Source organism: Colias philodice, chromosome 5 (genome assembly GCF_061535455.1).
Source record: "Colias philodice isolate Cphi_HAF_F1 chromosome 5, ilColPhil1 Martin Lab GWU primary, whole genome shotgun sequence".
Taxonomy (NCBI): domain Eukaryota; kingdom Metazoa; phylum Arthropoda; class Insecta; order Lepidoptera; family Pieridae; genus Colias; species Colias philodice.
The window spans coordinates 8,858,590-8,870,783 of record NC_143090.1 but is presented as its reverse complement, the minus strand read 5'-3'; the positions used below and the strand labels follow the sequence as shown (position 1 = coordinate 8,870,783).

Sequence of the window (12,194 nt, the reverse complement as noted above, 5' to 3'; positions counted from 1 at the left end):
TTTTTTTAGAAAAGCATTAATATGTATATTTACCTGTAGTATGTCGCCTATATTGAAAGCTATTCCAGCTTGGGCGCACGGTATGAGTTCATCCTCTAATGGATCGTAATCAAATTGCGCTCTCACGAAGATCTGCAAATGCGTGTATCAAATTACTTAAGTATAATGAATTCAAATTATTCGGTAATATTTGTATTCCTTCATATCTTCAAGTGTCTTCTAAAACTGGTATCATTATTTTTAACAAAGTTCTAATTATATTAGAACAAATTTTTCTCTACATTTTTAGCAAAGTAGTAATTACGTTAAGACAAATTTTTCTCTACAGGGAACTAGCTTGTAACTAATCATAATAAACAACAAATTCACATCACATCAACGATCTACAAATGGAATACATGACTGAATAACATCGATATAATGGGTAATGGGAAATGATGTTTTATGCAATGATAATATAATGAATGATCGAAGCGATGGCAAAGAACAACAAGCGCACAGAAACGGTTGGAACCGGGAACGCGCGGCCATGCCCGGGTGACATTATAAAACACAACATAAAACAAACAACAAATATAAACAGGTACATATTACAAAACAACAAAAAGTAGCAACGGGTGTGGAATACGCTACTTACTAGAACGGGCGAAGGCTTTATCCGGAATAGCTAGTTAGAAACAAAACAAAGTTTTTAGTTTATTTAGTTAACCAATCAGATTTAGGACAAGCTCTATGGAGATTTATGTGCGCTTGTCGACTTTAATTTACTACTTCTGCAGTTTTTAGTTAAAGAGTCAAAGCGCGTTAGTATCACACAGTCTATTTAAATCAAAACCAAATCACACAATGTTTGCATTAATCTACTGTAAAACACAACTTGTCAAACTGATTTTAGTATTAGTTAAGAGCAGCAATTCAAACAGCATTCCTTGTACAGCCCAAAGGGTAATGAACAGCGTTCTAGTAAAAAATTACACAATAACTATGTACTTTACCTCGCAAGGTGGCGGAGCTGAGCGGTACGATGGAACTATCTTGAACGTAACGGATCCTCTGGCTTCTCGCTGCAAAATATTAATAATGTTTCAAAAACATAGCGAGTTTTTCAATATTATGTTTGCATATAATAAGGTTAACCCAAATTTGTTTTCTTTCATTATCATTCTTGTTTTATGATTAAGTCTTCATTTAGATTTATTTTCCTTTTCATTTTAAAACAACACCATTAAAATTAGAGAGTATTCATGTTTATACTCTTGACACATTTTTTCATTGAAAAAATATCTAATATCGAATGAAAAGAAATCTAAAACATTCCGTCAAATTGTCCGGTATTCAATCTCATCCAAGAAATATTATAGTAATTAGAGACCGAATTCTACGTTCTATAGACATACCGATGAAAATTGTTAATACCTACTGTAAGGCAGCTGAGATATCATTTGAAAATTCCAGCAAATTGATTATACGACAATAATTTAAAAAATAATATATTCATTTTCTAGCTTTAACTACTTCCTGCAAAATCAACACATGGAGGTTTATTAAGTGTAAAGCAAAGTTTCACTCTTACGTGCCGCGCGGTGGAAAATTCCAGCAAATTGGCTATAAGACATTTAATCTTCGATACCCGGACCATCCAAATCACTTTCAAATCCAGCTAAATACTATCGTTACATCGATTCATCTTTGTGGCATTAACTTACACGTGTGTTGTGTTTAACTCTTTATTATAATGATCAAGTGACATTACATTTTTATAAAGTATATCAAAGTACCCACATTATAATTAATATTACATACAACATCTTCCCCTTTCAATAAGATATAACATAAGGATAATAAAATAATTTGCTGACGAACGATACTAATTTACAATGAACCTTATATATACACTTAAGCAATAGAGTACATTCATTACAGTATGTTTAGCTAAACAATCAATTAGTTTGCAATAATCTATATCTATCCATTAGTGCAATATATACATCAAAGTCCCTATAATCTGTAAGGAGCTACATTAGGTAGTTAGATCCTTACCAGCATCCTCTGCAGCTGCGCCACCGACTGGTTGGCGACGGGCGTCCCATTGATCTCCTTGATCTCATCTCCCACGTGTAGTGTCGCTTGGCGATGTATCATGCCACCGTGCATGATGCGGGCCACTATGCAGCGCCCGTCGTCTGCCAGTTTGAGGGTAATACCCTGGTTTTTGGAGAATAGATTATGTTTGTGATTATGTGATTTGAGTTTTAGTGTTTAATGTATGGAGTAGTCTACTTCTGTTGGAAATTTTTATAGATATGCTATTATATTGTATTGAGATAGATAGGGTAAAATAGATTGGTATGTAAAATAGATTGGTATCTTAATATGATAGTGAGTGGCCTAGTGGTTCAAGGGGTCGCGTCGTTACAATACGATACAATTTCATATCACAATTTTTTTTAAATATTCTTTAACATTTTTTAAATTTGCAGAATAATTTTGTTTCTGAATATTACAAAATTTGCATTGCCACAATTGGTACAACGAATAAAAATTTAAATTGTTATCATTCAAATAATGCTCGGGCACAACAAAGAAACTTTTAATAAAACTGTCTGTTTCAACAGATTACAATATGCTTCTGCAACGTATATTTTAGCTTCATTTCCACAGCAGTGTGCCCCATTGCGGCGCTGCTAGCATCGCCTCAACAACTACTTGACCCTTTTCACATACTCCGTAATATAACTCTTTTTTCGTTAATTTAACTAAAATTGAGTACGCTTAATGTGTTTTGAACTAGCGTTAATTTATTACAGTTTCAAATTCTTGAATGTATAATTATTCGTATCAATTTATCACTGATGCAGCTTTCCAGATAGTTTCCAAGACTTCAAGTTTCTGTTTAAACTCAACAAACTTGAAGGATATTTAATAAATCACAGTAGTGCTCGCATAGTTGCATCCACTAATTTGGTAAAACTATCTAAAATTACTGAATATTGAATAACAAAGAACCAAATCATGATAAGGTCACGCACAACATCGGAAACAAAATGTCTCCTACCATTTACGTCTAACATCGTACACATTGTGTCGGTCACACTCTCGTCGTGTCACTTTTCTTACACCTAACACCTTCCACATCCCTTACCATTGGCTCATCCGTGTTCTTCTGGAACTGCACGAGTCGCACCCTGGTCACGTTCTCGAACTCTGGCTCCGTGTCCTCCTCGTCTTCAGCGCTGGGCTGCGCGGCTCGCCCGTTGACCGGCGGCGGGGACGCCCGCAGCGACTCCTCGCCGTAAACCTCGCGCGCGACCACGTCGTGCGCTTGGAGTAGTGCCTGTGGACAAACAGTGAATACAATTTCTACAAAAACACATATACACGCTAAAGCAGTATTTAAATCAATTTTAAAAATAAAGTGGTTACGTCGAAGTGCGGGCAATTCGAGTATAAAATATTTTTATTGAATAAATATCTTGAAAATGGCTGAAAATGTAGTCCTAATTAGTGTCCGAAAAATTCTGCTATATCGATATGGATTGACAATTTCTCAAAATCACATTTCTCAACAACTGAGTTGTAAATTAAATTATAAAAAAGGTTAAAATCTTTTAAGAAAGGATTCACATTTAAAATTTAAATCATGATCATCGTCCGTGTATTATTAAACAACTCATTCAATAATTTTCTTTGAAATAAAACTTTCTCTTCATTTTTATTCTCCACTAGTGGTTCCCCCGGCTTCGCCCGTGGTACATATTTCGCAATAAAAGGTAGCCTATGTCCTTTCTCGGGTATCAAAATATCTCCATACCAAATTTCATGCAAATTGGTTCAGTAGTTTAAGCGTGATTGAGTAACAGACAGACAGACTTACTTTCGCATTTATAATATTAGTATGGATTGTAGACTATACGTGCTTAATGTGAACGTTGAAAAAGAATAAAATATGAATGTAACACCACCGCGAAATATGAAATAGTGTGGAATGGAAAATTTCATTTGGCTCCGGCGAAAAGACGAAAAGAATTCCCCATGTATCCGTAACAATTTTTATCTCTTTTCAATTTTCGATTTAGCGTTTTGGCATTCAACTCGTTGCAGATAAAATCTGAAGTTGCCAATATGGTCGTGGATAATCCGCAACTGTTCAGTTTCATCGTGCATAGAAACCATTGGAAATAGTTTAGTGGATACTATAGCGGAGGATTTTGTAGATTGTCGTATTTAATCTCCAGCACTACCAATATGTCTCTATTGAGCAATATTTTTTGATAACGCATGCTATATTTCATGCACTACTATCGATATTCCAAACATTTTGTACAACCACATACACAAAAGTTGTAACAATCTAAAAGGTCATTCGCAAAACGCAGTCAAAAACAATTAAACCTAACTAGCGCTTCCATCTATTTTGAATTTGCATTTTGGCGAAATTGCATTCACAAATCGCAAAAAGAAAAACCCGTTTAGCTCGTTAAGAGTATCATTCATGTTAACGAGATTCACTTATGTGTTTTATTCTACCAGGGATTGCTATTATAGGGTTTTATTACATGAAACGGATAGGTGACTGTTCGATGAATCTGTGTGTTTGTGAGTATATACTATTGAATTTCTGGGTGACTGAACTAATTGCTTTTTGGTCTAATAAATAAAGGTTTACTTTTATCTAATATCGAATATTGACTTTTCTATGGGAAGTTGGCTAGGTGGCGAAATAATGTGAAAACATGGTTCAATGGATTTGGATTTGAAAATATAACTTTTGATTCGTATTTATTCAATAAAAGACTATCAATATCTATACGAAAATAATCAAAGAGCGTGTGATTCGTACAGCTTTAAGAGCATATAATATCTATATTTTAGTTTATAGATTTCCAATTTATATCCTTTAATATTTTAGACACGTAAACGCTGAAATTTAATGGCGTACAAAGCGTGCTAATAAAAAGGTCTTATCGAATATAAATTGCACGTATGCAGCGATAGAGCACGTTATAAAAACGTAAATTTTATGGTAAATTTTGTGGAAACACAACGCATTGCAGTTCAACAAATTAAACTTGTATTGGAAAAGAGCTGGAAAAAATTTGTTGCGAATCCATGCGTGATAGCATCTATTGGAGACTAAGGGTTTTATAGGTATTACGTATACATAAATAAATCTGAAATAGTGTGTAAATTAAACTTGAGTTTCAACGAAAGGGTATGGCGCTTTAAATATAAAAATACTTATTTTAACAAGACGCAGTTAGGCTAGTAGTTCTAAGAAAACCATATTAGTTATTGTTAAGAGCTCTTTCATTTATTTTTGAAGTGATACTTCTTTAGGCGCGTTGAGAGTAAAATTTAAAGGTCGCGTCACGGGAATACCGTCACGTCATAGAGTAAGGCGACGATTTTGTAAAATCTTGCCAACGTGTGCTCGGCACACAAGCTCTTTTGTCTTTAAATCACGTCAATCAATCATGATACTCTACCATACAACGCTAAATATTCTTGTGCTTCCAATACAAACATTTGATGTCCGAAGTTGTACGGCGCTTGTAAATAAGCTACACGGCGGTAATTCTCACAAATTATTAAGTATTCTGTAAAAACGTGGAGCCGTTTCCGAGGTAGCTAACGTGTAATCCACTTATGCAGCGAGCTTTGAAAATAATTTGTAACGTAAGAGCGCTGCTTTAATTTCGTTACAAACCAGCCACATTCATATGCAAATAGGATTCATTGTGTTTGCACAGCATCGCCGTGTCTTCAATATTCAGCGTTTATCTTGAAGCGTACATTTGTTTAAATAGATATCAGTTTCACGAATTATACCAGACGGCGGAATAGTGTAGACGGAATGCCGATTATAATATTTTGAATTCCGCACCTACTTCATAGTAAGTACCTATATGGAAAGTCGATTTTCGTGTTTGTTCATCTGCACATTGCTTCTAAATAATGAAAAGGAAAAAAGCGGATGCTACTAACATATTGATAATTTTATAATAGCATATACTTAATAAACACTTTATAAGTGAACTTTATGTTTAATTTCTCAACGCAAAGAAGTTTTAGTATTTAGCTTAACTATCTCCGTAACGATCTTCTACTTTACCTCGACAAACATAAACGAGATCCTTGCTAACAATAATAAATCAATGTCCAGACCGTATCCCACATTCTAAAGCTTCAATTTACCTACAGAGCGTCTAGTACAAAGCGTAAAATAAATTTCTTGGCACCCGGTGGCGTGGTATCACAAGTGCTCTCGATATGACACCGCATAGACTGGAGAGCGCTCGTGTATATTCTTTACGTAGCGGCCGGCGGCAGTACGCCAGAGCACAGGAGCTAATGCTCGTTGTATCGGAAAATATTGTGTATAGATAGACGATTATATTGCATTGGGATATATTTTTCACATTTAAAATGATCGTTTGCAAGCAATATCTACCTAGCTACCCAGAATGTACACAGAAAATATTAGTATCAAAAAATTATCATAGAATGAAGAGAATACGTATCAAATTCCGAAAATTCTGATTCCAGGCACGATGTTTTGTTTTCCATAATAAAATAAACATAAAAACATTCAGAAGTCAAAACTATGAGTCAAAATAAATACGCAAATGTAACATGGCCTCGTAAACGGCGAGGGTTGATAAAACAGTAATAGTGTACTACATATAAGAAGCTTTCACGTACTCAACAAAACTGGAGCATTTTTCATAGTTCTGTTATTCCCGGGCGTTATCGTACATATCTAACAAATACTCTGAGACGTGACCGGAATAGTTTATGACCGTTAAGTGTGACATTTTAACAGCTTCTTATTTGTATACTCTCGAGTCCGAGACGATCATTTAAATTGATTTATATTTAACTTCTTTACGAATTTCGGAGTCGCGAAGAAATTGCGTTTCGTATTTATTTAGGCAGCATGGATTATTCCACTTGGATACACGGAAAGAATAAACAGACGGATAATAGCACCTGTAAGAACACCCGAAACGTTCTGTTGTGACAATTTTAAGAACCATTCTTCATAATGCGTAATTCAAGCGTGTCAAGAGTCCTTTTGTAAAAGGGAAAAAGTTATTGAATACTTCCACGCGAAAACGTGATCAAGTTATTAAGTGCTCCTATCGGCCGCTTGAATTTACAATAGCTGGAATGGAATTTTGATTGAATGCATATTAAACGTAAAAAATGAATTCTGTGAATCAATGTTAACGAGCCAATCGTGGATTTATGTTACCCACTGTCTTGGTTTCTTTCGACGAATTTTTTATGAAATTATAAATTTAAATAATACCTACATATTTACGACCTTTCGATCGGTCATGTAAAATATTAACAATTTTATGAAACTCTTATGATTTCGTATGCATAATATCGAAAGCAAACATTGGATTATATACAGTAACATTATACATTTAATTAACAGCAAATCTATTGTTGTAAGATTAGAATAAAATACCAGGAAGATAGAAAAATACTTATACAAAAACTGATTACCACGTCAAAAAAGTTTATTTGAAAAGACGATCCTTTTATTAATTAAGTACTACATTTCTATAGGAGCTAATTAAGAATATCCTCTCGTGTCGAGCGAGCATCGATATGCATTTCAGCATTTATAACAGGAAGCGTTCCCGCGCTTTGAATTAAACTTTTAGTATTGACGTTTAATTAGATCGACGGAATCGTATGCAGGGAATCCTTGAGTTACACGCTATGCGCTGGATAATTGCAATTTCTGCGAGTGCCCGCATAACCTGCTTCACGGCAATTTAGCTAATAAGCACAAGAGATTCTCGAGCAATAGTCATTAGGGGCTTTGTGTAATTGCTAAGAAACCAACGGCTATTTAAACCTTCAGTTTATAATAACGCGACACAAATTTGCACACAGTGTATTTAATATCGAACGCAATCATACCCCAGAGACAAGCGGTCGAGGTAATCTGTCGGCTGTCTCTGGAATGCAATATTCCATGTTGTTATTACGAAACTACAAAGTCGTAAATTTGGTAGCTACGTGTTTCATTGCTTGCTGCATAGATTGGGGCTTGTGAATTGCGGTACAAAACAAGCCATGTTCATGTTTGGAAGTGAATTTGACTGTGGGTCGACGTTGATATATACGCGTCACTGACACGTTACATTATTTCGCGATGTATCATTCGTGTTATGACTTGGCTATGGAAGGGCTGACGAGAGGATATTAATTTTAAATTAGCATTTTTCTATTACCTACTTCTTTACGGTAAACTATATTAAATGAGGATATGAATACTAGATGTCTTACAATTAATCAACAGTTGATATTAGGCGGCACGAATACCAAATCCCCGCAAGCTCATCCATCAGACAGACCTCAGTCTAAAATCTAGATCTATTTACGCTAACAGCCTACATTTCCCTCGGACGTTTGGGAAAAGTGAATCACTTGCTAGAACCCGGATTACGTTGTTTATCCCAATCGGATTCAATGGAATTTCCGTAAGAGCCTTTAGCAAAGGCGACCAATTCTAAGCTTAAATGCCCATTCCAATTTGGGATTGCTAATTATGTTTACTATGTGACTGTGTTAACAAAGATTAAAATTAAGAAAAAAACTTAATGTTACTGGCCTTACGAAATTACAAAGCTTTCATTTACAAAGGAAATAACAGAAAATATTTAGACGCAACGTTCGAGCAAGAGAGGAATATTAACTCGAAACAATAACAAGGCAATAGGGGCTACGACAAACAAAATACTCTTTTTGCTACAACAAACTTTTCTAAGGACACAAGATGAATTGCCAAGAACAATGGCCGAATAAACTAACAAAATTCATATTTAATATTATTTTATATTAATTTTACGTGGTCCGTATAATTAATTCAATGATGAAGTCTAACAAAAGACTTAAGAATGATAAAATTTGTTAATCAAGGGTAATTCTGAAGAATCTTCGAATTAATTCTTCATCTTTCTTTTCTCAACATACTTTCGAGATGTTATCTAATGGATTTGGAATCTCAATATTCTAGCAACACCTCAATTCGAGGAACAAGGATTAGCATACCTAATAACAATCGTACTGTAACGGGTCTCTAAGCTGGTCTTTAATCAAATATCCCATTGTTTATGACATCCACTACATCATCAAAGCTATAGAAAGTGACAAGTCGAATGCAAATAGCATTCAATTGGGATGACTATGTGTTTAGAGCAAGTAATAACAGAAATTAAGCTCGATATATGATATTAAGACAGAAAGCATGAGCTTAATTGTTTTCTAGATATCCGTGTTTAAGGGTGTATCCAAAATTGTATTGAATAAATTGTGATAGGTACTGTTCTAGAGAAAGTGCTGAAATTTATTTAAAGTTTGTAAACTGACAACGAAGTACGTAACGTACACATTAATTCTTTCTACCATCACAATAGTCAAACGAAAAATAAACAAAAATAAGTGAACAAATCCACATTCGCCTCTGCCAGCAAATCGGAACGTCAAAACCCAATAGACACGTACGCGTAAACACGAATAATCGCGAATAGATCACCATAATTGGCACAACAGAAGTGCGCGAAATCCAAAATTTAATTGCTGCATAATCTGGCTATAAATTACCGATTCGTGTTTCGCAGATTCATGTGGTGTGCACACACGCAAATAGCACTGTAATGGATTGCAAAAGTTTTGCGGGAATTTATTGTACATACACACATATATTCGAGCTCGTCTCAAAGTTACCGTAAATGTTTGTTGAAACAAACTCGCTCAAACTTTTTTCCGACATGAAAATTGTATTTCTAAACCTAGGAAGTAGTAATAAACAATGAACAATCGCGTGAATGACGTTTCGGGGTCGAAGAGCCGCGCAAGGGACTCGATTCTTTGCTCTGAGTGTTTAATATAGTAACTGTCAAATAAATTACGCAGAACAACATGATATACGGTCTCACAGGTACGTATAGATTAAGTTTTATTTATATAATATGTTAATAATATCCGAAAGTAGCGGAATATTGCGAAGTACATTCAACTTTACATCAAGTTAGGATGATCTATCTTTTAGAATGTTATGCGACTTGCTTTTAATTATTGGGATCATAATTACAGTTTCTAAGAATAAGAAATACATTCACAGTCATTCAGTCACTCCCAAATATTGTAATTTATAAAATCTTCCAAGAGACATGGAGTTGGTATTAATATTACCTACACCACAGAATACATAATAGTAGCTAAACGCTACAGAACGGACACTCTCCGCCTCCCGCCAAAAGTAAACACTTACCTCACCCCGCACGATCAGTCTAAATATGGTCCATATTTTTCTACAGGGACGATACGTAACGAAGATTGACAACATTAATCAAATTGACTTAAAGTAATTTTATTATTTTTGATTTGTGATTATCGTTTTTCGTAGAAAATGTTTAGATATTGTGCTGTTTACGGATGTATTTCATCAGAAAAACGCGAATTTTTTTTTACGCTAGTCAAAAATGTGCCAACCATAAAGCGTTAACACACACATTTGCAGTCTCTACAATGTGACTGTCAAAACGATAATTTTGTATGGAGTGTCCGGGGTGTGCGTGTGCCTACACCTTAACTTTCTTTTCTTCTCAATTTTCGTTGAATAAATTGCTTTGTGTACTTTAACGATTTCCCTGCGAGCACATTTAAAGTTGACAACTTGTTTTGTCTAAATGTTTTAACTTTTATCTTTCTGTTATGCATTTACATGTTCATAATGTTAAAAGCCTTACTAGTTAAAAATAATGCCTACCTAAGGAATAAAAATAATAAATAAGTCACATTTTCAAATCGTTTGGCAAAACCAAAACTGTATGATATCAAAACTTGTGTCATTTGCGCTAACAAAATATGTACTACGCATCGTACAAAACTGAAAACTCAAAGAGTATTTCTCAAACATCAAGTAAGATAACTTGAATAGTAAATATTTCATCTCGTCGCTTTCTTTTATGTGAACAGCATGAGATAGCGAGATGGATTAAATATAACTTCCGAGGAAATTTAACTGGGACATTAAAAATACTAATATTTAGCGTGGGGTATTTATAGCTACTGTGATAGAGGTCACATTTGAATGACAAACTTATAATAGGGATGTAGTTTTATATACCTTTTATACACAATTTGTGAATGGTTCAAGTTAATGACGTCATAAATTGTTATAACGCATAACATTAAAACTTTTAACACTCATCGGCGCTATTCAACGACCGCGAATGCTGTTCGGCGCAGACTGTAAAACCGAATTATTAGCATAATAACAATTTTATATTACGGGCGCACAATTTTGTCTAAGCGTGCAAAATAGTTAGCGCTATTGTATTCTCTTTAAAATTGGGTGTAAAGAGACTAAATAATGCGGCAACGCTCTACCGCTCTGTGTGGAATTGTTACCATAAATTCGAGGTATTTTAGAGATAAGCCCACAGCGCATGAGTCGCCTAAAGTACATTTGGAGCAATTTTTTCTACGATAAATCGCGGCCAAGTGCCATTCTGTATGTGGCCCTGATGGAAGATACCGGAACAAGTGTCATATAAAACGAGAGACTTATCCCGTTTTTGTTTTATATACAATGTGCTATAAAATGGACATGATTGATATCACATCGCATGTTGTTAAGCTATACGCTTGCAGCTATCGTAATTCGTAATATTTTAACACATTTTCTCAACAAGATGTTTCAATTAAGGCACCTTGCTTTGCAAAAAGAAAAAAAATGGACTCTGTTATTATAATCGTATCTGCTTAAACATCTAATTCTGAGAACGTATTTAAAATTTATGCTCATTATTACTAACGAACTTAGTTGAATTTGTTCCAATTAGAATAATTTTTATGTAAGTATCATTTTTTATCAAAGCCAGCCCTTAATTCAATTGAGATGAATCGGGATAAAGTATCCAAATTGATGACGCAGCATATTCAACATCATCATTTCTTTCAGTCAATCAACTAAAAAGTTAATATATTAGTTCGAGGTACGACATGTTAAGCAGATAAATGGCTAGAATTTCTATTAATCCCGGGATGATTCCGCAGAAAGATATGGGAAATGTCCCCTAATGGAGACAGATAGGAAGGTCTGTTGCCAATCGTCGGAAGTAAACTACTTTAGTGATCATAAGTCCTGAGTAATGATGTTTGGTAAC

At 34.6% G+C, this 12,194-nt stretch overlaps 1 protein-coding gene across 5 annotated transcripts in view; it reads right to left on the bottom strand.

Moving 5' to 3' along the window:
- CASK (peripheral plasma membrane protein CASK) overlaps positions 1 to 12,194 on the bottom strand; it is a 151,745-nt gene that overhangs the window by 11,047 nt on the left and 128,504 nt on the right. For 3 of the 5 annotated variants that reach the window (XM_089695105.1, XM_089695106.1, XM_089695109.1), the window contains 4 exons: positions 3,143 to 3,334; positions 2,041 to 2,205; positions 996 to 1,064; positions 34 to 132 (listed from right to left, as the gene is read on the bottom strand). In XM_089695105.1, coding sequence (XP_089551231.1) covers positions 34 to 132; positions 996 to 1,064; positions 2,041 to 2,205; positions 3,143 to 3,334 — 525 coding nt within the window. Of the gene's footprint in view, positions 1 to 33; positions 133 to 637; positions 668 to 995; positions 1,065 to 2,040; positions 2,206 to 3,142; positions 3,335 to 12,194 lie in introns of all 5 variants that reach the window. The other 2 variants (XM_089695107.1, XM_089695108.1) reach the window with 1 other exon arrangement.